At 43.2% G+C, this 20775-nt stretch overlaps 1 protein-coding gene across 18 annotated transcripts in view; it reads left to right on the top strand.

Moving 5' to 3' along the window:
* GRIP1 (glutamate receptor interacting protein 1) overlaps nucleotides 1-20775 on the top strand; it is a 478395-nt gene that overhangs the window by 383794 nt on the left and 73826 nt on the right. For all 18 annotated transcript variants that reach the window (XM_021092908.1, XM_021092918.1, XM_021092914.1 and 15 more), the window contains one exon: nucleotides 8464-8544. In XM_021092908.1, coding sequence (XP_020948567.1) covers nucleotides 8464-8544 — 81 coding nt within the window. The remainder of the gene's footprint in view (nucleotides 1-8463; nucleotides 8545-20775) is intronic.

The raw sequence follows: 20775 nt of genomic DNA, 5'->3' as shown, positions 1-20775 counted from the left end.
GACCTCGGCTGCTGAAGAATAAAAGCAGAGACAGTAGATGATCAGATTGTGTCGGAGACTAAGATTTCCAGAGATGCTTCAAAGAAGAACTTAGGTCACAGAAGTTCAAATTGTTGCAGGAAGAGCAAATGAATACTTTCGATACTAGCATCAAAATTGTCATGATTGGAAGTTCCCTCATGGTGCAGCAGGGGAAGGATCCAGTGGTTCCTGCAACTATGGCACAAGTCACAAGTGCAGCGAGGGTTTGATCCCTGGCCCCGGAAACTTCCACGTGCTCTTAGGTGCAGCCAAACACACACACACACACACACACACAGCAAAATGAAATTGTCGTATTTATCAAATGCTTACTTAATGGCATGTCACTTTTCTAAACACTATGTGTGCATTAGCTCATTTCATCCTTAAAACAGCAATGAAAAAAAAATTACTATTATTATGTCCACAGAAAACAGAGGCTCACATTAATGGTGGGCTGGGATTTTAACACAGGCAGTGCAGCTCCAGAGGTTACACTGTAAGCACGTCACATACTGCCTGTGCTTGAAAGAGTCTAGGTTAGAGAGGAGTGAAAGCCAATAAATGCAAGAGCCAGAGGAAAGGGAGGACTTGAAGAGCTAGGAGTCTTCAGGGAGAAAAATGGGGGCAGTGAACGCAAGGGGCTGCAAGGGCTAAAGTGACAGGAGGCTGAGGTCAAAGTGGCACATCAGGGTTTAGGATTTCAGAGGGCAAGCGAGGCTCAGGGTCGTGAGTTGCTGAAGTGAAGCCGAGGGGAAGCAAATACCGTTCAACCAGAACCGGGGGGGGGGGGGGGGGGAGTTGGAAATGCCATGTGATGGGAGGGGGTCCACACAGTGGGTTTTCACAGAAGGAAATGAGGAATGAGGAGGGAGTGTGAAAGAGCTGCTCCTGACAGCCAGGCACAACCCCATGGAAGGATCTCTGCCCGTTGCTGTTCCCTCTGCCTCGGCAGCTCCTCCCCCAACACGTTTGGGTGGTTTGCTCACTTCATTCAGATCTTTGCTCAAGTGTTAATTGTCAAAGAAGCCTTCCATGACTGTCCATCACTGTGTCCCTTTGCCCAGATTTATGACTCTTTCTAGCCCTTCCACGCCCTGATACTATGTGGTAGACTTATTTGTTTATCGTCTTGTTCTTCCCAGAAAATCTATGTGGTCAGGGACTTGGTGCTTTTTGTTCAAGAATATACTCCGGCACCCCAAATAGTGCTTGGTATACAGGGGCCTCTCAGCCAATACTTGGTGAAGGAAGGAAAGAAGGAAGGAAGGATGGACCCTTGGCTCTCCCGAGGGATCAGGATCAGGATCAGGACTTCAGTTGGCTTAAGAATTGATGTCACATTCACTGTTTTCCTGAGGTTCCTGGTCTCCGCGCCCTGCTTGTTTCCGCACTTCTGCTCCATTTGTCTCTGCCAAGGTTTCTGTGACTTCCAATTGTACATGATTGCCCCCTCCTTGCTAACGTGCCCAGCCAGGACCAGCCAGTTTTCATTCCTAGTTCCCACGAGGAAGCATCTGATTGGCCCAGCTTAGCTGTGGCATCTTCCCCTGCCCATCAGCTATAGCCAAGCAGATCAGTCGGATGGCCCTGAGGGTATAGTTTTCAAAGAAGGCTGTTCCGTGGCCTCAGAGTGTACTTCCTAGAATTGTAGAACATTCATCATGGAAGGACTGTAATAATCCCACACCTTCATTTATTTATCAGTGGGAGAAACGGAGGTTCAGGTGGAGAGGCTCGATGTCATACAGCTGAGTGAATGGTAGATCCCAGGTCTGTTGACTTGCGCCTGTCTTCTCCTTATCATATTATGTTGCCTCTTGAAGCGCTGTTAAGAGTTCCCAGTATGGAACAGAAGGATTTCTGAGCCTCGGCCCTGCTGACATGGTTTATTGAGGAGAGGTGGCTTTCCTGGGCACTGTAGGATGCTGAGCAGCATCTGCTCACTGCATCCCAGTAGTGGAATAGCCAGTACCATTTGACCTTCCCCATAGCGGTATCTACTAAGTATTTACTTGCACTCTACATGCTTATTTCCCTTTTGGCTGCACCCACAGCATGCAGAAGTTCCTGGGGCAAGGATGGAACCCATGCCACAGCAGTGACAATGCCTTAACCTGCTGAGCCACCAGGGAACAACTGTACATGCATTTTTATTTTATGTGTATTATCAATATTTGGTCATTATATTTAATCCATATTTATATAAATATTTGTTGATGAAACCTTTTGGGTCTTAGGTTTAAGCTCCAAAAAGGTAGAAATTGTGTGCAGTAAGCTCACTTTGCTTAAATAAGGACAGGAAAAAGGGCCCCAAGGCCATCTCCCACTCCTCTCCCTTGCCTTCAATTGTTCCAGAAATCAACCCATTTCAAATGGATAGAAAAGATGTAAAGTAGGGCCAGGAAAAATATGCTTCCATCCTGTCATTTCTCCTCCCTTGCTCATGCAGCCATCACTAATTGCTTTCAGTATCCCCCTGTTGAGCCCAGACACAGCATCAGAATCCTCAATAATGCACTCTAGTTAGTCATTGCCAGTCTACGGGAATCTATTGAAAACCTGCTGGAATCACGAAAATCTTTTTTTAGTCAGTTGAGAGCTTGGAGCTGTGGTAGGTTATATCTGGATGTGAGTATTTCAAGAGTGCCCTGACCTTCTGGATTCACTCCTGATTTTCTGGATGTCAACTACCATCCATTTTCAATTGTTTATCAGAAATATATTATACCCAGGTACTAAATCCCAAGACTGTCAGATCTTAAAGGTTACCTATCTCTATAAACATTCTAAAAGACATAGAGAGTGGTTAAAAAGCTTACCCAAGTACGCTTTTACCTAAATCTGTCTCTTTACATGGGTACCACTATCTGAACAAATTGTAGTGCCATTGACGGACTTTTTGGAAAGCTGAAGTTACTTCTAACCCCATCACTCTAATAAACAGAAGTTTATTTTTTATATTTCTTTACAAAAGTCCTTTCCCATACATATAATTTTCTAAAGCTATAATCATAACGTAGGCATAATTACATTTTGCCTTTTTAAATACTGTCTTAAATATCAATGTATGTTATCCTAATACTTGAAGTTTCTACTTTAACTTTGAAGTTATTTTGCTGGGGAGAAAAAAAAAAAAGGCTTTGTCCCGGAAAGAAGCCTTAGTGAAAATCCTGTCAAATGATGTTTGCCATCGTTACTGGAGCCCCCAGTGTTTTTCTCTGAGTGGGAGTTAAACATTCACATCCTCCCCCTTCTAATCCTTTATTTTTTTCAACTCTCTCAAAAGTGTCCAGGTTGATGAATTATGATGTGGCGGTTATCTTACTGTGCCAACAATGAATGCTTCAGGCAGAAAAAGCAGACCGGTTGGAAAGAAGTCTTTGTTTACCCAAATGTGTTTTTAATTATAGTATTAACAAAGATAAAGTAAAATCAGGGAAGCACAAAATAATCACATGGGAGTCTAAGAAAGTAAACGGTCTGTTTACTTATTCTAAATCTATTGTTTCTCCAAATATTGGATCTTTTTCCTCTTTATTAGTATTTCCTTAAGAAACCTCAAATTAAATGTGCCTTTGCTTTAACAACCAAATAATTGTATAGGGGGGAAAAAACCTACCAAATCTAAAGTAAATCATGTGGACATGTAAAGATTAAAGTGAAGCCACAGCTTGATCAAAGAGATTCATTTGATGATATTTGTTCATCAGGATGAATATTTCAAATCTGACGTAGTCAAGAGTGATCTATCACTGTTTTCCGGGAAGTGATCGTATCTCCTCCAGTGTCATTAACAACGTTAATCTTGGTCAAGGTTCCCCGCATTAAAAATTTACAGCAAAATGCTGCTATAGTAACTACCCTAGACCCGTGTTTTCCAGGCCCTTATGAATCAAAGACCTCACTTGCGTAGTGTCTTGGGCAAGATGTCATAGACGTGCACGGATACACACATATATACGCACAAGCCCATGATATGCTCCCCTCCCCTTTCACAGAGAATATTTTCTTAAAACAGACAATGCTAAAGCAAACACACATGCAGTGAGTTCTATAAATAGCCAAGCTGTGTGTTCCTCTAAAGCTTTTAACACTTTTACTTAAGGACCGCTTGGTGTACTTTAACCAAGTAATCCAATAATTTATTCCAGCTACACTCACAAACACTTGTATGGGGGCCCTCTCTTTGGCTCCCATCCCACTTCCTCTGTAGGATCAACGTGTTCACAAGAGACCTTTCAGGAGTTCCCGTCGTGGCTCAGCGGTTAGCGAACCTGACTCAAGACCATGAGGACATGGGTTCAATCCCTGGCCTCGCTCAGCATGTTAAGCATCCGGCGTTGCCATGAGCTGTGGTATAGGTTGCAGATGTGGCTCGGATCCCGTGTTGCTGTGGCTCTGGCGTAGGCCAGCTGCTACAGCTCTGATTGGACCCCTAGCCTGGGAACCTCCATATGCTATGGGTGTGGCCCTAAAAAAGACCAAAAAAAAAAAAAAAAAAAAACACCTTTCAAGCAACAGAAATGCCTCAATCGAAATTAGAGAAGAGGCATTTACTGGAATCGCACAGGTGTTTTCACAGCCTTTGAGGACGGGGAGCCTAGGCAGCCACAGAAAGGACTAGAACCAGGGGCTGTCAAGGCCAGCCACTGGCTCTCTCCATGGCCTCACACTCTTTCCTCAAAGACATTTGTTTCTTTTTTCCTTCCCTCTGCAGTCTGGCTATTGGTGCGTATGGGCCAAACCAGCCACTTTCAAATGCCCTCTGTGCCCCCAGTCTGCATGCTAAGTCCCAGTTTTAAACTCTTCTCTTTGGAGGTGGGAAGCCTTCCATCGTTGGAGTGGAGAATGGCAAAGACTTGCGAGAGAGATGAATGCACAGATTTGAGAAATCTTTTGCGAGTAAATATTTGTGATACTTGCAGCACCTGAGCTAAGGAAGTAAAATAAATCACACTGAGATGGTTATTACTACCCTCGTTTCTTTTTTTCTGCCCCAATGTATTAAAATTACCCAGTATTTTTGAAATCTACTATATTCAAAGAGAATCCAGAAATAATTTTAATTTTATTTATTTATTTTTGTCTTTTTTTTTTTTTTTTTGCCATTTCTTAGGCCGATCCCACGGCATATGGAGGTTCCCAGGCCAGGGGTCTAATCGGAGCTGTAGCCACCGGCCTATGCCAGAGCCACAGCACTGCGGGATCCGAGCCGCATCTGCAGCCTACACCACAGCTCATGGCAACGCCGGATCCTCAACCCACAGAGCAAGGCCAGGAATGGAACCCACAACCTCATGGTCCTAGTCGGATTCATTAACCACTGAGCCACGACGGAAACTCCAGAAATAATTTTAATTTTAAGTAATTTTATCTAAAGTTCCAAGTGGTAATAAAAAATTTTAAATTAAATAAAAAATAAACTGAAATTGACAGAATGCTGTAAATCAACTATAATTTAAAAATAATTAAAAATTTCTGATTGGGAAATGGGAAGGCTAAAATTCTTTTTTTTTTTTTTTTTTTTGGTCTTTTTAGGTCCGCGCCTGAGGCATATGGGGGTTCCCAGGTTAGGGATTGAAATTGGAGCTGCAGCCACCAACCTACGCCACAACCATGGCAATGCCAGATCCAAGCCACATCTGCAGCCTACACCACAGCTCACAGCAACGCCGGATCCTTAACTCACTGAGCGAGGCCAGGGATTGAACCTGCGTCCTCATGGTTCCTAGTCAGATTCGTTTCCGCTGGGCCACAATGGGAACTCCAGGAAGGCTGCAAATTCTTCATGAATAAACAAATACATATGTGCTATGCCTTCCTGGCACATCTTGGTTGAGTCTCCGCTGAGGACAATAGCAAAGCCAAGAGCAAGCTCACAATCTGTGTCACTCCCCACGCCACACCTGACAGGACAGGAAAAGTAAGAGACGGAAGAAGAGGGGAAAAGGCAACAGATTCCTTCAGCCCCCAGGGAAGTGAGAACAGAACTAAGAGGAAGGAGGAGGCCAGAGCAGGGAGGCGTCCCTTACCCAGAAGCCCCAGCTGAAACTCAAAGGGGCAGTTTAGGGAGGCTTTGCCATAGATGACTTTCCAGAACACTGGAGATCCCAGGAAAATCAACACTTCTTTGTGGTCTCCATTTTAACTGTCTTTGGCAAAGCTTCTGGGCTGGAAGATGAGGTTCTGATCTGGAAAAGGCTGACTGTCTAAATTCTTCAGGGGAAAGTAGGAGGGGCCAGGAAGGGCAGGTGGGGAGGACCCTGTTTCCATGAGGCCATCTCAGCTTTCACCTCTGCTTTGCTGAGACTCACAATGTGTTAAATACGTGACTAACAGATCGGATGAGGGACCTGGGGACCTAATCACAGCGGCCGTGGTGAATTTTTTGTGTGCAGATTGGGGACTAGCTTTGAGCAGAATCAAGCAGAAAAAGTGGTTTCACTCAGCCATCCCACAAGCCGCCCCTTAAGCTAATGTTTCCTTGGCTCCTTGTCCCAATTTCTAAACTTCCAAGAAAGGATTACCGTCATTAGCAACTTAGCATGAAGAGATGTTATCTCTTCAGAGGATATTTTCATTTTAACCTTACCTCTAATTGAAGGTCTCCCAGACTGTTACAGGAATTTTAGGAAGAATATACTTAAGAACATGTAGCAATTCCTTCCTTTCTCAAGTACGAGTCAAACCCTGGTAAAAATCACCACAGCCCTATCCAGGGTTGAAAATTAACAAGTACACACCAATTCCCTCTCCGTTGCACCCTTAGCTTCGTTCTGTACTGGTCAGCCACCATCTGAGCCCAGCTTCGCTCTGTTCCAGTGGTCCCTGCCCTCCTGCTCCTCCCTGAAACCTCCCCATGATCCAGAAACCAGAGGATCATCCTTGGTGCAGTCGGGACCTCCTGGGTCCCCCCGTCCCAACCCTATGGTCAGCATTCAGTCTGGTTGGTTGTGGTCAAGACCATTCTGGTCGGGAGATGTTTTTAATATCACTCCTGCTTCTACGTCGTTAAATGTACTTTTCTCTCTTTACCTTTCCAATGAAGATACCTCTCTCCTCCACCAAATCAACAACCATCACATCTTACTGAAATCTTCCCTGAAATCCATTTCCTCCAGGTGCCTTAATCTGTGGTTAATAGATGCAGACGACTGCCTTTGGAATGGATAAGCAATGAGATGCTGCTGTGTAGCCCTGGGAACTATATCTAGTCACTTGTGATGGAGGATAATGTGAGAAAAAGAATGTGTGTGTGTGTGTGTGTGTGTGAGAGAGAGAGAGAGACTGGGTCACTTTGCTGTGCGGTAGAAAACTGACAGAACACTGTAAACCAGCTATAATGGAAAAAATAAAAATCATTTAAAAAAACCAACAATGAATGAAAACAAAACAAAAAACAAACAAAACTCCTGAATAATCAACTGAAAAATTGTGGTTGGGAAAAAAGAATATTAACTACTTTTGGTCCTTCAACTTGAGTATACCTAAGAATCAACTGGAGAATATATTTAAAATACAGATTTCTAGGAGTTCCTGTCGTGGCTCAGTGGTTAACGAACCCGACTAGGAACCATAAGATTGCAGGTTCGATCCCTGGCCTTGCTCAGTGGATTAAGGATCTGGCGTTGCCGTGAGCTGTGGTGTAGGTCACAGACGTGGCTCGGATCTGGTGTTGCTGTGGCTGTGGTGTGGGCCGGCAGCTACAGCTCCGATTGGACCCCTAGCCTGGGAACCTCTATATGCCACGATAGTGGCCCTAGAAAAGGCAAAAAGACAATTAATTAATTTAATTAAATACAGATTTCTAGGCTTCATCTTAAGAGATTCTGATTCCACAGATCTGGGATGATTCAGGAATCTGTATGTTTAACTTGGACCCTAGGTGAATTTGATGGAGACGTCTGAATCACACTTAGGAAATACTGAACTTGACTGTTGCTGTGAATCACACACTTGTATGGGTGAGACGTCTCTTCTTCCTCGGAGCTTATTTGATCAGGACGTTACCAACTCCTACAGCTTTAATGACACATGATTTTTTTTGTTTGGTTGGTTGTTTGGTTTGTTTTGTTGTTGTTGTTGTTGTTTTGCTTTTTAGGGCTGCACCCAAGGCATATGGAGGTTCCCAGGCTAGGGGTCCAATCGGAGCAACAGCTGCCGGCCACAGCCACAGCCACAGCAGTGCTGGACCCAAGCTGCATCTGCAACCTACACCACAGCTCATGGTAACGCTGGATCCTTAACCCACTGAGCGAGGCCAGGGATCGAACCCACAACCTCATGGTTCCTAGTTGGATTTGTTTCTGCTGCGCCACGACAGGAACTTCATAACTACACATGATTATGACACAGGTATTTGTGGTGTGCTTTCATTGACTGATGCTCCATTCTTCCTAGTCTTGGATAAACACACTCTTCTTTGTATTGAAATTACAGAGTCTGTCATCCCGAGCAGTGGAACATTTCATGTAAAGCTCCCCAAGAAGCACAATGTGGAACTTGGAATTACCATCAGTTGTAAGTAGAAGTGATTTCTTTTCAAGTATAGCATTTTAAGAAAACGTGGAAAATCGTCTTGTCAGATGGCTTACAGGTGTGGCAAGTGTTTTCCGTGTCATCACCAAGTTTCTCCCTAATGATACGGAGATGTGGAGCCAGTCACCCTCCAGCACCGAAGAGCTTTGTGAATGGGGCAAGTTACTGTAACTCTTTTCACGCCTAGGTTTCTCTGTGCTCTGTTGTCTTGGAGGGAAGGACTGGTGAGTCTGGGTTTTACTCCGTGAACTTTATATAGGGACATTCTTTTTTGGATTTTGGTTTTTGTTGTTGTTGTTGTTGTTTTAGGGCTGCACCCACAGCATATGGAGGCTCCCAGGCTAGGGGTCAAATCAGAGCTGCAAATGCCAGCCACAGCCACAGCCACAGCAATGCAGGATCCAAGCCGTGTCTGCAACCTACACCACAGCCCACAGCAACACCGGATCCTTAACCCACTGAGCGAGGCCAGGGATCTAACCAGCATCATCATGGCTCCTAGTTGGGTTCATTACCATTGACAATGGGAACTCTCAAAGAACATTCTTTTTGATTTATGGTTCCATGACCTGTAAAATGGGTATAAAGAATTCTGAAAACTACCCTCATTTGGTAGGTTATTCAAAGTATTCCATAAAATAACGTACGCATATACTTAGAATAGTCCCTGGCAAGTAATGAGTAAGTACTTGATAAATTTGTGTTTGACGCACTCTGCATGAATAGTTAGGTGAGCCTATGAAGGCATATAGGTTCTCTACATTTTAGGAGATGATGGGTTACGCTTCCATGTCTATTAAAACTATCTCCCCATCTGTCCACTATGCATCTATAGTCTGTTTGGCAAAAATAAAATAAGGTCTCTTGCTGTAGGAACTTCCTGAATTCCTCCATGGTACAAGATGCCAGGGTAACCAAACCAAAAGGAAAAGCAGGACCCGCAAGTGTGTTTAATTCCCTCCTTTCCTCGGGCTCTAGATTTATAACTGCTTTGGTAAAACAACTTTGAAAATTTTCAGCCCCAGTGGAATTTTATAGAATGGAAATGGAGGTTTCTGGGCTTTTAATATCCACAAACTAAGCTCATCCATAAATGCCCCCAAGAAAATGAAGCAAATAATTAATACTTGAAGACCAAAGGAGATCTCAAAGCAACACCTGGAGTTCCCTTCGTGGTGCAGTGGTTAACGAATCTGACTAGGAACCATGAGGTTGCGGGTTCGATCCCTGGCCTCGCTCAGTGGGTTAAGGATCCGGCATTGCGGTGAGCTGTGGTGTAGGTTGCAGATGCGGCTCAGATCCAGCGTTGCTGTGGTCTGGCGTAGGCTGGTGGCTACAGCTGTGATTTGACCCCTAGCCTGGGAATCTCCATATGCCTCAGAAGTAGCCCTAGAAATGGCAAAAAGACAAAAAAAAAAAAAAAAAAAAGCAACACCTGTGACCAAGGTGGCGGGGGCAGGAGGTGGGGGAGTCCCTTGCAGAAAAAGTGTGCGAGAAGCCTGTGTTGAGGTGCTTCACTACACTGTGTCGGAGAGCATTTTTGTCAGTGGCTGAGGCGTCAATCGAGTTCTCAGTTGAGCCGTATGAATGGGGGCTGTCCAGTTCAATGTTGACAATATCAATTTAAATACCGAAAAGGAAGTGTTATGAATAACCAACAAAGCACACATATCTGAAGACGACACCAAGAATGGTGGTACCACAATGTGAAATAAATGTCAAGAACAAGTAGCCATGTGTCTGAGAGCTTCCCCGGGGCTGGGAGAAAAGTAAGACCAACGTATCTGACATGCCTCTGAATAGAAGTGGGATTTTGGAGACTCCAGACCTATTCTAGGTGCTACTGAAGTTGCTTAGGTCTTAATTGGGCCTCCTGCCATCTCAGTTTGTTTATTACAAAGCCAAGATGGTATGCCGTTATTCTGTCAAAAGCTGAGCTTGCTGAGATTAAGGGAGAGCTTATCAGAATTTACTGCTGTAAAAATGTTTGGGGCTCCAGGTGGCTTTGGCAACCCCCATGTAACTTTAGCCTCGTTCTCATGTATTCTGTTTATTCCATTCCATTCATTTAGTCCATCAGAATTGACACTGAAAGTGTTACTTCCTAGATTTGGGCAACGCATAGCCTGCTGGCTGCTAGAGGCCCTGCTTCCGCTCCATTCTTTCCTTCTCCTGCCTTCATGCAGTAAAGACACTCTAAGTACCCATGTGCCAAGGCCCCATGCTAAGTGTTGAGTCCTTAGAAATGCTTACTGCTGGTGCACGTACCGAAAACACCTCTTCCTTGGAGTCTTCTGTTACCACATTTGCCATGCTGTTATTTTACTCTCGAATAGTTAACTAAGAAAATAGTCTTTTTAATTTTTTTTTCTTTTTACAGCTGCGCCTACAGCGTATGGAAGTTCCCAGGCTAGGGGTTGAATTGGAGCTGCAGCTGCCAGTCTACACCACAGCCATAGCAACACCAGATCTGAGCTGCATCTGCCACCTCCACATAGTTTGCGACAATGCTGGATTCTTAACCCGCTCAGTGAGCCCAGGCATCAAACCTGTATCCTCATGGACACTATGTTAGGTCTTTAACCTGCTGAGCTGCAGTGGGAACTCCAAGAAAATGGTCTTTTTTTTTTTTTTGCTTGTTAGGGCCTGACCTGAGACATATGGAGGTTCCCAGGCTAGGGGTCTAATCAGTCTAATCAGAGCTACAGCTGCTGGCCTACACCACAGCCACAGCAATGAGTGATTCGAGCTGCATCTGTGACCTACACCACAGCTCATGGCAGTGCCAGATCCTTAACCCACTGAGGGAGGCCAGGGATCAAACCTGCAACCTCATGGTTCCTAGTCAGATTCATTTCCACTGAGCCGTGACGGGAACTCCAAGAAAATGTTCTTTTTAAATGCAATAGATATATTCTTTTTTTTTTTAAGTAATTTTATTTATTTATTTTTCTTTTCCATTATGGTTTATTACAGGGTATGAATATAGTTCCCTATGCTATACAGGAGCTTATTGTTTATCTAGTCTATATATAGTAGTTTGCATCTGCTAGTCCCAAACTCCCAGTCCATCTCTCCCCTGCCCACCCCCTCCCCCTTGGCAACCACAGGTCTATTCTTTATATCTGTGAGTCTGTTTCTGTTTTGTAGATAAGTTCATTTGTGTCATACTTTAGATTCCACAGATAAGCAATATCATACAGTATTTGTCTTTCTCCTTCTGGCTTTCTTAACTTAGTATGATCATCTCTAGGTCCATCCGTGTTGCTGCAAATGGCACTATTTCATTCTTTTTTGTGGCTGAGTAATACTCCATTGTATTTATGTACCATATTGCTTTACCCCCCCCCCAGTCAATGGACATTTAGGTTGTTTCCATGTCCTGTCTATTGTGATTAGTGCTGCTATGAACATAGGGGAGCATGTATCTTTTTGAATTACAGTTTTGTCTGGATATATGCCCAGGAGTGGGATCAATGGATTATATGGCAATGCCCAACAGGTTCATTCTTAAAAATTAATATACCTAGGGCATTCCCATAGTGGTGCAGTGGTTAACGAATCTGACTAGGAACCATGAGGTTGCGGGTTCGATCCCTGGCCTTGCTTAGTGAGTTAAGAACCTGGTGTTGCCGTGAGCTACAGGGTAGGTTGCAGACATGGCTCAGATCCCATGTTGCTGTGGTTCTGGCATAGGCCGGTGGCTACAGCTCCAATTAGACCTCTAGCCTGAGAACCTCCATGTGCCGTGGGAGCGGCCCTAGAAAAGGCAAAAAGACAGAAAAAATTAATATGCCTGAAATATAATTTAATTATAAAAGAGAATATCCCTTTAAATACTAACCCTGTGATAGATTCCATTTTTAAAGTCTATGTTTATATGTTCAGTTCATTTCAGTTGTAGCCATGTACACATAACTACAAAATATTTTATTCACATAGAGAATAATTTAAAATTATGCTTTTTGATGGTGTCACATCTATACTAAATATTACTTCTAAAACTCATTTTAATACCAATAATAGAAACTATGCCCAAAACAAGGGCAGCCTGATTTTAGCGAGCTATAAGCTAAAGCTCTTCAGAGAAGCCCAAAGTTTCATGCTATTCCTGGGTGGAGAAATGATATATGAGCTTGTCAAACATGCCTGTCAGCCCTTCTACAGCTCCATCCACACAACTCATCATCACCATCCTGAGTTTGTGTCTCCTCATGGAAAATACTCACATTTTGCCAGTTGAGAAAGCAGAATTTGCTAAAGGAAACACAGCAGGGTCCATTTTCAGGGTTGTCAAATAGTAATCCCTAAGGCCCAGCACAGTTCCTGGCACATACAGGGCGCTCGTTAATCCCTGTCTTTGTTGAGAGAACGAGTCAGGAATCTGTGGGTGAACCATGTTCTTGTGACCACTGTGAACCCCGGGAAACGAGGCTCTGAGGGTGATGAGGAATATTAGATGTTGGTGCCAAGGCTATTGCATGAACTGAAGAAGCATGAAGTTGGAAAATGATGGAGGCTAAGGACTCAGAACCCAGACTGGCCCGCTCCCCGACTCTCTGGACCTCTGTGAACTCAGTTTCCTCACCTATAAAATGACCCATTATTACTTTCTGCATCACCTTGTTGAGAGGAGTAAATGAGGTGTCCAGAACACATCGTGAACCCTAATGGATAGTAATTATTATAATGATCATTATTTATTTTCCATATAGAGCTTCATGAAATATTTTAAACAAAATTCTACCCTGCAAAAGTTAGTGCCAACGATAACTACACTACTTCATCATAAGGACTTTAGTCAAAGGACTCTTCGCACACACACACACACACACACACACACACAGGTACTTTTAGGGAAACCGAGGCACTACAGGGGTTGATGGGTGTTTCTCACTATATTAATACAAAGTCCTCTTTTTGTATCTTCACCTTGTAAAAACTGAGTGGTGAGAGACGGGCCTCCATCTCAGGAAACGAACCGTCAGAGCCTTCACACTTGGCTTAAGGCTCACTCTTCATACCTAATTGACTGAGAAATGAGTCCTTCTGATTTTGGATGTGGTGAGCAGTTTTAGACTAATTTTCTTTGGTTCCTGATGAGATGTTCATAGCACATTAGCATCAGGCATTACTTTTATCGATGTTATTGCTGTAATATGGAGTAATTTATTACAGCCAATAAAGTGGAATGACCTAGCAGAAGGATGTAGTTTGGGACAAGAAGCAGCCTCCTGAAGTTCTGACACCACAGCCAATCAGAGACCGGAGAAGCTCTGACACCTCAGCCAATTAGAGACCAGAAAATCTCTGACACCTCAGCCAATTAGAGACCAGAGTCTATACCTGCCAATGCAGCTCACCTGCCTTTCAGGTCAGGGAACCATGGTTGTCTCTGCCAGGTGTAGTGTCAGTAAAGACCTTTTGATATTGATGTTTTCTTTTGAGGTTTTATTACAAGGAATTTTATCTACTTTGTACCACGCATGACATTTAAGCAGTTTAGATGTTTTCCACATTTCAGCCTCCAAGCAGCCCTATAACATCTGTGCCCATTTTACAGAAAGGAAAGTCAGGCTCAGCTGAGAACCTGCTCAAAGACAGAACTAATAAAAGGCTAAGCAGGGATTCAGACCCATTCTGTATGATGTAACATTGGCTGCCCTGTCACACCACCACTCATCCCTGTCACCCTCTAATTGATGCATCTTCCCAGATCCTACATCAGAAAAGCAAAGGACAGCATTTTGTGAGTGCAATTAATTCATTGCCTTTCCTTTTTCACTGTGACTAAATTGTTTGTGGGGGAAAAAGGCTTACCTTTTAAAATAGAATCGTAAAGCGGCCTTTATAACAAGCACAACCAATCTGTCATGTTCGCCTTAAGTCTTAAACGTATTTAGAAGAGAATGGTTCATGGTTTTTTGCCAACTTTGCTATAAAAACTCTACTCACTGCTCCATTTCAAATCAAATAACTAGTTTTACTTGCCAGAGAATATATACATATATTTACAATTAAAGTAAAATTGAATGATTGTGTGTGTGTGTGAGAGAGAGAGAGTGTGTGCGTGAGTGTGTGTGCATTTGAATGCTTCTCTAATGTAGTTTGGACAGTTTATCAGGCCTTTCGAGTGAATTACATTAACTAGTAGAGTAAGTTCCAGGAAGGGTTAGACATTATAGCATGTTCTCGGGATGATTCACATTTAATTTGCTTCAACATTCAGAAGATTTCACCTCTCTTCAGATACAGAAAAGGTGTGTTAAACAAAGGATAGGGAGCATCATGTTCTACCTCTTCCAACAACTGTCTGAGAAGAAAAGAATCCACATTCACTGTGAGAACCAGTTTCTGACGGTGACAAACGACTAATGATTTTAAAACTTCAGGAGTCAAAAGATGATACCTTGAACACACACATTTAGCTCTGCTACCCCATACCCCCTTTTATTATTTTTTGGCCACACCTGTGGTATGTGGAAGTTCCAGAGCCAGGAATCAAACCCATGCCACGGCAGCAACCCAAGATGCTGCGGTGACAACATGGGATCCTTAACCCACTGTGCCATAAGGGAACTCCCCACACCCCATTTTAAAATGACAGGATAAGATTTTTCAAATAGCTAAAACTCCTGAGAAGAAAAGTAGAATAGATAACAGTAACTACATTTGGAAGTGGCAATGAAGATGGAGAAAGATTAATTTAAAGAAGCAGAGGGGAAAGCTGACAATAAAGTTGACTTGCATCCTACACTCCCAGCAAGGTGGAGCGGTGGAATCAGGAACTTCTGGAAGGGAGAGTGATGGGAAAACTAAGAAAGCTGGAGGATTGGTTGAAGTTCTGCTAAGAATGAATTAGCCCTTTAGATGCCTTTCCCCACCCAGCACTGCCAAGCTCCCCTCCCCTTCCAGGCAGAAGCCTGGTTTTATCCTGTGGAAAGTATGAAGGGTGGGGGGGGCCTTTGGACTGGGAGGGCACAGCTGAGGGCACCAGTCCTGCTCTGAAAGCAGAAATTTCACTGAAACACTGACTGTGGAGGCTGCGGGTTTTCTCCCAGAAGCTCAAAGAAGCCACATAGCCAGGCTTAATCCCCTCCAAGTGGGAGGAAGAATCAGGGCCAGTTGACCCAAAGAAACTGCATGGCCTGAGCTCTACAGTGACTGTCATAAGCACCAGGCCCCATTCAGGTGCACCAAGCTTTCAAACAGCTACTTTGTTGGGCCATCATTAATGGGAACAGCTAAGGAAAAAAAAAAAACAAACAAACAAAAAAATAGGCATTTAGAGGAAAGAATCTGATATTAGAGACTATCAGTAACAAAGAAAAGAAAATAGAGAAACAGCACATGTAGGAAAAGAAAAAAAAAGACCAAAAAACCCCCAATCATTAGCATCATTTGTATCCACAGGCAGGGGTGGTGAGCACTGAAACTATTATGCCATAGTCTCTAGAGGAGAGTAAAGAGCTCTTGAAAAGTAAGACTGGAGTTCCCGTCGTGGCTCAGTGGTTAACGAATCCGACTAGGAACCATGAGGTTGCGGGTTCAATCCCTGGCCTTGCTCAGTGGGTTAAGGATCCAGCGTTGCTGTTACCGTGAGCTGTGGTGTAGGTCGCAGACGTGGCTCGGATCCTGCATTGCTGTGACTCTGGCATAGGCCGGTGGCTACAGCTCCGATTGGACTCCTAGTCTGGGAACCTTCATATGCCGCGGGAGCAGCCTTAGAAAAGGCAAAAAGACAAGAAAAAAAGAAAAGTAAGATGATAGCAGAAATGAAAGAATTCAACAGAAATTTTTGAAAAATAATGTTGAGGAAAATTTCTAGATATTAGGACAAAACAACAAATACATAAGTGAAAAACAGAATAGTGATATAATAGAGATAGAAGAGAATAAATAGGAAAATATACAAGATGAGCCCAAATAACAATATCCAAATAGCAGACATTACAAACAGAACAAAGGAAAAAAAGCATCAAGGAGATATTTTCATAAATTTTCTAAACTTGATGGCCATAAGTTTCCAAATGGAGAGTTCCCTGGTGGCTCAGGGGGTTAAGGATCTGGTAGTGTCCCTGCTGTGGCTCAGGTCACTGCTGTGGTGCGGGTTTGATCGCTGGCCCAGAAACTTTCCCATGCCATGGGTGTGGCCAAAAAAAAAAAAGTTTCTGAATGGATGGTTCCAAGAACTAAGGATGAAAACAGACCCACACCAAGGTAAGTCATCATGAGATTTGGAAACACTGGGAAAAAAAGATAATCCTACAGGCTTCCGAGACAGGAGGCAGAGCAGTGGGGCAGTTTTCACACAGCGTATCATAATATAATAATCAAATAATCAGAATGGCATCAGGCGTCTCAGCAAATAGCAACTCTGGAAGCTAGAAACCAATGGAAGAGTGCCTTTGAAATTCTGAAGATAAAGAATTCCAGCCTAGGAGTTCCCTTTGTGGCTCAGAGGAAACAAATCTGACTAGCGTCCATGAGGACACAGGTTCTATCCCTGACCTCACTCAGTGGGTTAAGGATCCAGCATTGCTGTGAGCTGTGGTGTAGGTCACAGAGGCGGCTTGGATCTGATGTGGCTGTGGCTATGGCTGTGGCCAGCAGCTGTAGCTCTGATTCGACCCCTAGCCTGGGAACTTGCGTGTGCCTCAGGTACGGCCCTAAAAAGCCAAAAAAAAAAAAAAAAAAAAAAAAGAATTCCAGCTTTGTATTCTCCTAGCAAAGGTGGAAGTAGAAAATGACATCCCAACTATGCAAGAATTCAAAATACTCTCCTCCCTTGAATTATTTTACTGCCTAGGAAGCTCTTGGAGAGTGTGTACCAACAAGAGAAAGTAAAGCCAGAAAGAGGGAGAATTGGATTCAGGATGCAAGAGAGAAGTGTTAAATGATACACTGAGGCAGAGTCAGTATTTTCAGAGTTTGAATAAAGTTGATTTGAATCTGGCAGCACCAAACCAAAGTGGTTAGGGACACTCCCCCAACAAAAGTCAGAGGAACGACATTTAGAGGAAGAACGGAAGCAAAGAGAGGAAGTTATTTGATTAAAAAGCCTAGTTGGCCATTTGTGATCAGTTGTCCTTAGTGTTTGATCTTATAACTGTGAGGCATTTACAAGCTTAGATTTTGGTTATTTTCCATCAGCCACCACGGCCTTAGAGCCACCTCAGTCTAAACGGCTTCTTGCTTAATTCGTTTAACAAAAATGAAAGAACAGCTGTTCCCAGGGTCTGTGAGAAGAAAGTTCCCAAGGTCTGTGTAGTAACGATAGACAGCAAACAGTCCAGAAGGGTTGGAAACCTTTTATTGAATATCTGATATGAAATAACATATTGAGAGAGGACATAACCTGGGAAATCTGACGAATTCATGATAAACACTAGAAAATTAAGCAAAGACATCAAGACAACAGGGAAAATAAATCCTGCAGAAAAGGCAGGTAATCACGCCTTGCAACATGACTTGTCTTCAATTACTATGTACAGTCATACTAAAGGAAATACAGTTTTACAGAAATTATAACAAAACTGTATCGGAAGAAAGGGGGAGACAAAAAATGTATATGAGTATGGTGGTGGGATAGAAGGGAAAGAGAACTCACTCTTTCCTCTTTCACACTAGAAAGTACATAACACTGAAAAATAAGTAGCAATAGTTATATATTAACAATATAGAAATAGCCAAAATTTGCATCTGGGGAAGCAGAAATGAAGGACTGCTCTTCCAGTTGTAGGCGTGTATCATTTTGACATAACTAAAAAGTAACAATTTTAAAGTATTATAGAAAATAGTTTCCTTGTGAAGATCAAGAATGTATACCCAGGAGCAGCATGAAAAATATCAATTACTATAATATTACACAAATGGATATTTGTGAATTGGGATAACATTTCCAGTGAGATCTTCTTGCTGGGTTGCAAGAGCCATAAAAGACAGGACAAGGATGAGTTTTGAAATGGCTTGTAGATGATTCAAAAATGCAGTGCTGGAAACAACAAAAGCCATTGAACCCTTGTCTCCCAAATCACACATATGAAACACATGTATTATGTTTGTGGAAGAAATGACAATGACAGACTTGGTCTCAAGAGCAATGGGCTCGTTAGAGGGCTGGAGTACAGGGCTAGAAATAGAATACATACAAAAAAATAAAAATCATTTTAAAAATTAAATTAAAATTTAAAAAATACCTGAAGATCTGGTATTGAAAAGTGGAACCAGAAGCATCTCTCAAAGTCTGCCCTCTATCCTAAATACCAGAACACCTGCTTCAATGTCTATAACCCCAAAGGGGAGACTGAAGAATTCTTATCTTGAAAACTCAGTTACTCCAAATAGCGACGCTGGAGAGTCCCTCCAGTGGAATCAGATTTGCTCCTCTGTGGATCATCCATGAAAACAGCCAACAAGCACTGCTCATTTGAGGAAAGACTTCAGTCCAAAAAAGAGAGCACATGATAAAGGAGGAAAACTTTGGGGGAAATAGTAAGGAAAGTAAGGAGCAGGAAACTTAACTGTGTAATTAGTATCCTCAAAGAAAAGGGATGTTGCATTAAAAACAAGAAACGAAAAACAACAACAAAAAAAACCCTGGAGTTCCCATTGTGGCTCAGCAGGTTAAGAAACCACCATAGTGTCTATGAGGATGCCGGTTCGATCGCTGGCCTCGCTCAGTGGGTTAAGGATCTGGCGTTGCCACATGCTTTGGCATAGGTCACAGAAGAGGCTCAGATCCAGTGTTGCTGTGGCTGTGGAGTTGGCCAGCCATAAATGAATGAATGAGTGGATGGACGAAAAAATAAACAAACCTAACATGAGAGATACAAGAGGAGAGTTTGAATTAAAATTATTTTATGAAACATGAGTGGGGGGAAAGGCAGGATTTGATTTTATTTTTATTAATTTTTTGCTTTGGAGGGCCACACCTGTGGCATGTGAAAGTAGGGGTTGAATCGAAGCTGCATCTCCCGGCCTACACCACAGCCACTGCAGCTCAGGATCCAAGCCTCGTCTGCAACCTATACCACAGCTCAGGGCAACGCTGGATCCTCAACTCACTGAGTGGGGCCAGGGATCAAACCCATATCCTCATGGATACTGGGCAGGTTCTTAACCAGCTGAGCCACAACAGGAACTCCCAGAAAGGCAGTATTTTAAATTTCATCAGCATAACAGGATATTTTGCATCCTTGTTCTTTCCCTTTTGTCAGACTTTCAGTTCTGGAGGTTTGCCCATTTTATATTGAGATTCCAAGAGGTTGTGGTTGGTTTTTTTCTCTTTGCCCTCCTCTTTTAAACCACTGTCTTGATCCATTTAGTAGCCCTCCTTCCCATATAATGTAAACAGCTGGAATCACTTCACAGCAGAGAGAAAACTATTTCATGTTTAATGAATTCATGAGATTTAACTAGCCTGCCTCTCCTTTTTAACCAACTTCACCAGCGTTTCAGGGCCAGTGCCCCATCAGACGTGCCCAGCCCACAGTTGCTGTTCAATATATATGCGTTCAATGGATGATTCTGTGGAGAAGCCCAATCAAATGCAAAGAAAGCCCTGATTCTCATTCAAAGGGTCACAGAGCCCTCAGGGGCGAGGCAGGTCTGTGACTGAGTAAGGACAGTGGCAAATGGGAGACCAAAGGCAAAAAGAGAAAGGGGGAAACGGAGGCCAATGATGTTGGATACCCTTATGTAGTGTATTCTGTGTGCACTGGTCCAGTCACTTTACATATGAAAACTCAGTCCTTACAACAAAACCTCTATGAGATAAACACTATTATTCTTCATCACTATCCTACAGACCAGGAAACTAAGGTCCCTAAACATTATGTCCTCAAGCTTGTAGGGCTTATGCATGGAAGAGGCAGGATTTTGAACTCCAGCATTCTGGCTGCCAAGTCTTGCCTCCTAATTACTATGCCATATTGCCTTTCTGAATTTTTTTTTATCTTTTTAGAGCTGCACCCACGGCACATGGAGGTTCCCAGGCTCGGGTTCAGTTTGGAGCCACAGCTGCCAACCTATGCCACAGCCACAGCAATGCTGGATCCGAGCTGCATCCTGCACCTCCACTGCAACTTGACGCTGGATCCTTAACCCACGAAGCAAGGCCAGGGATTGAACCCTCATCCTCAGGGATACTAATCAGGTTCTTCACCCCCTGAGCCGCAACAGAAACTCCTCTCTGATTTTTTTTTTTTTAAG

This window comes from Sus scrofa, chromosome 5 (assembly GCF_000003025.6).
Source record: "Sus scrofa isolate TJ Tabasco breed Duroc chromosome 5, Sscrofa11.1, whole genome shotgun sequence".
NCBI classification, from domain to species: Eukaryota; Metazoa; Chordata; class Mammalia; order Artiodactyla; family Suidae; genus Sus; species Sus scrofa.
Note: the sequence above shows the minus strand (reverse complement) of the source record. Positions and strands in the feature narration are given on the sequence as shown.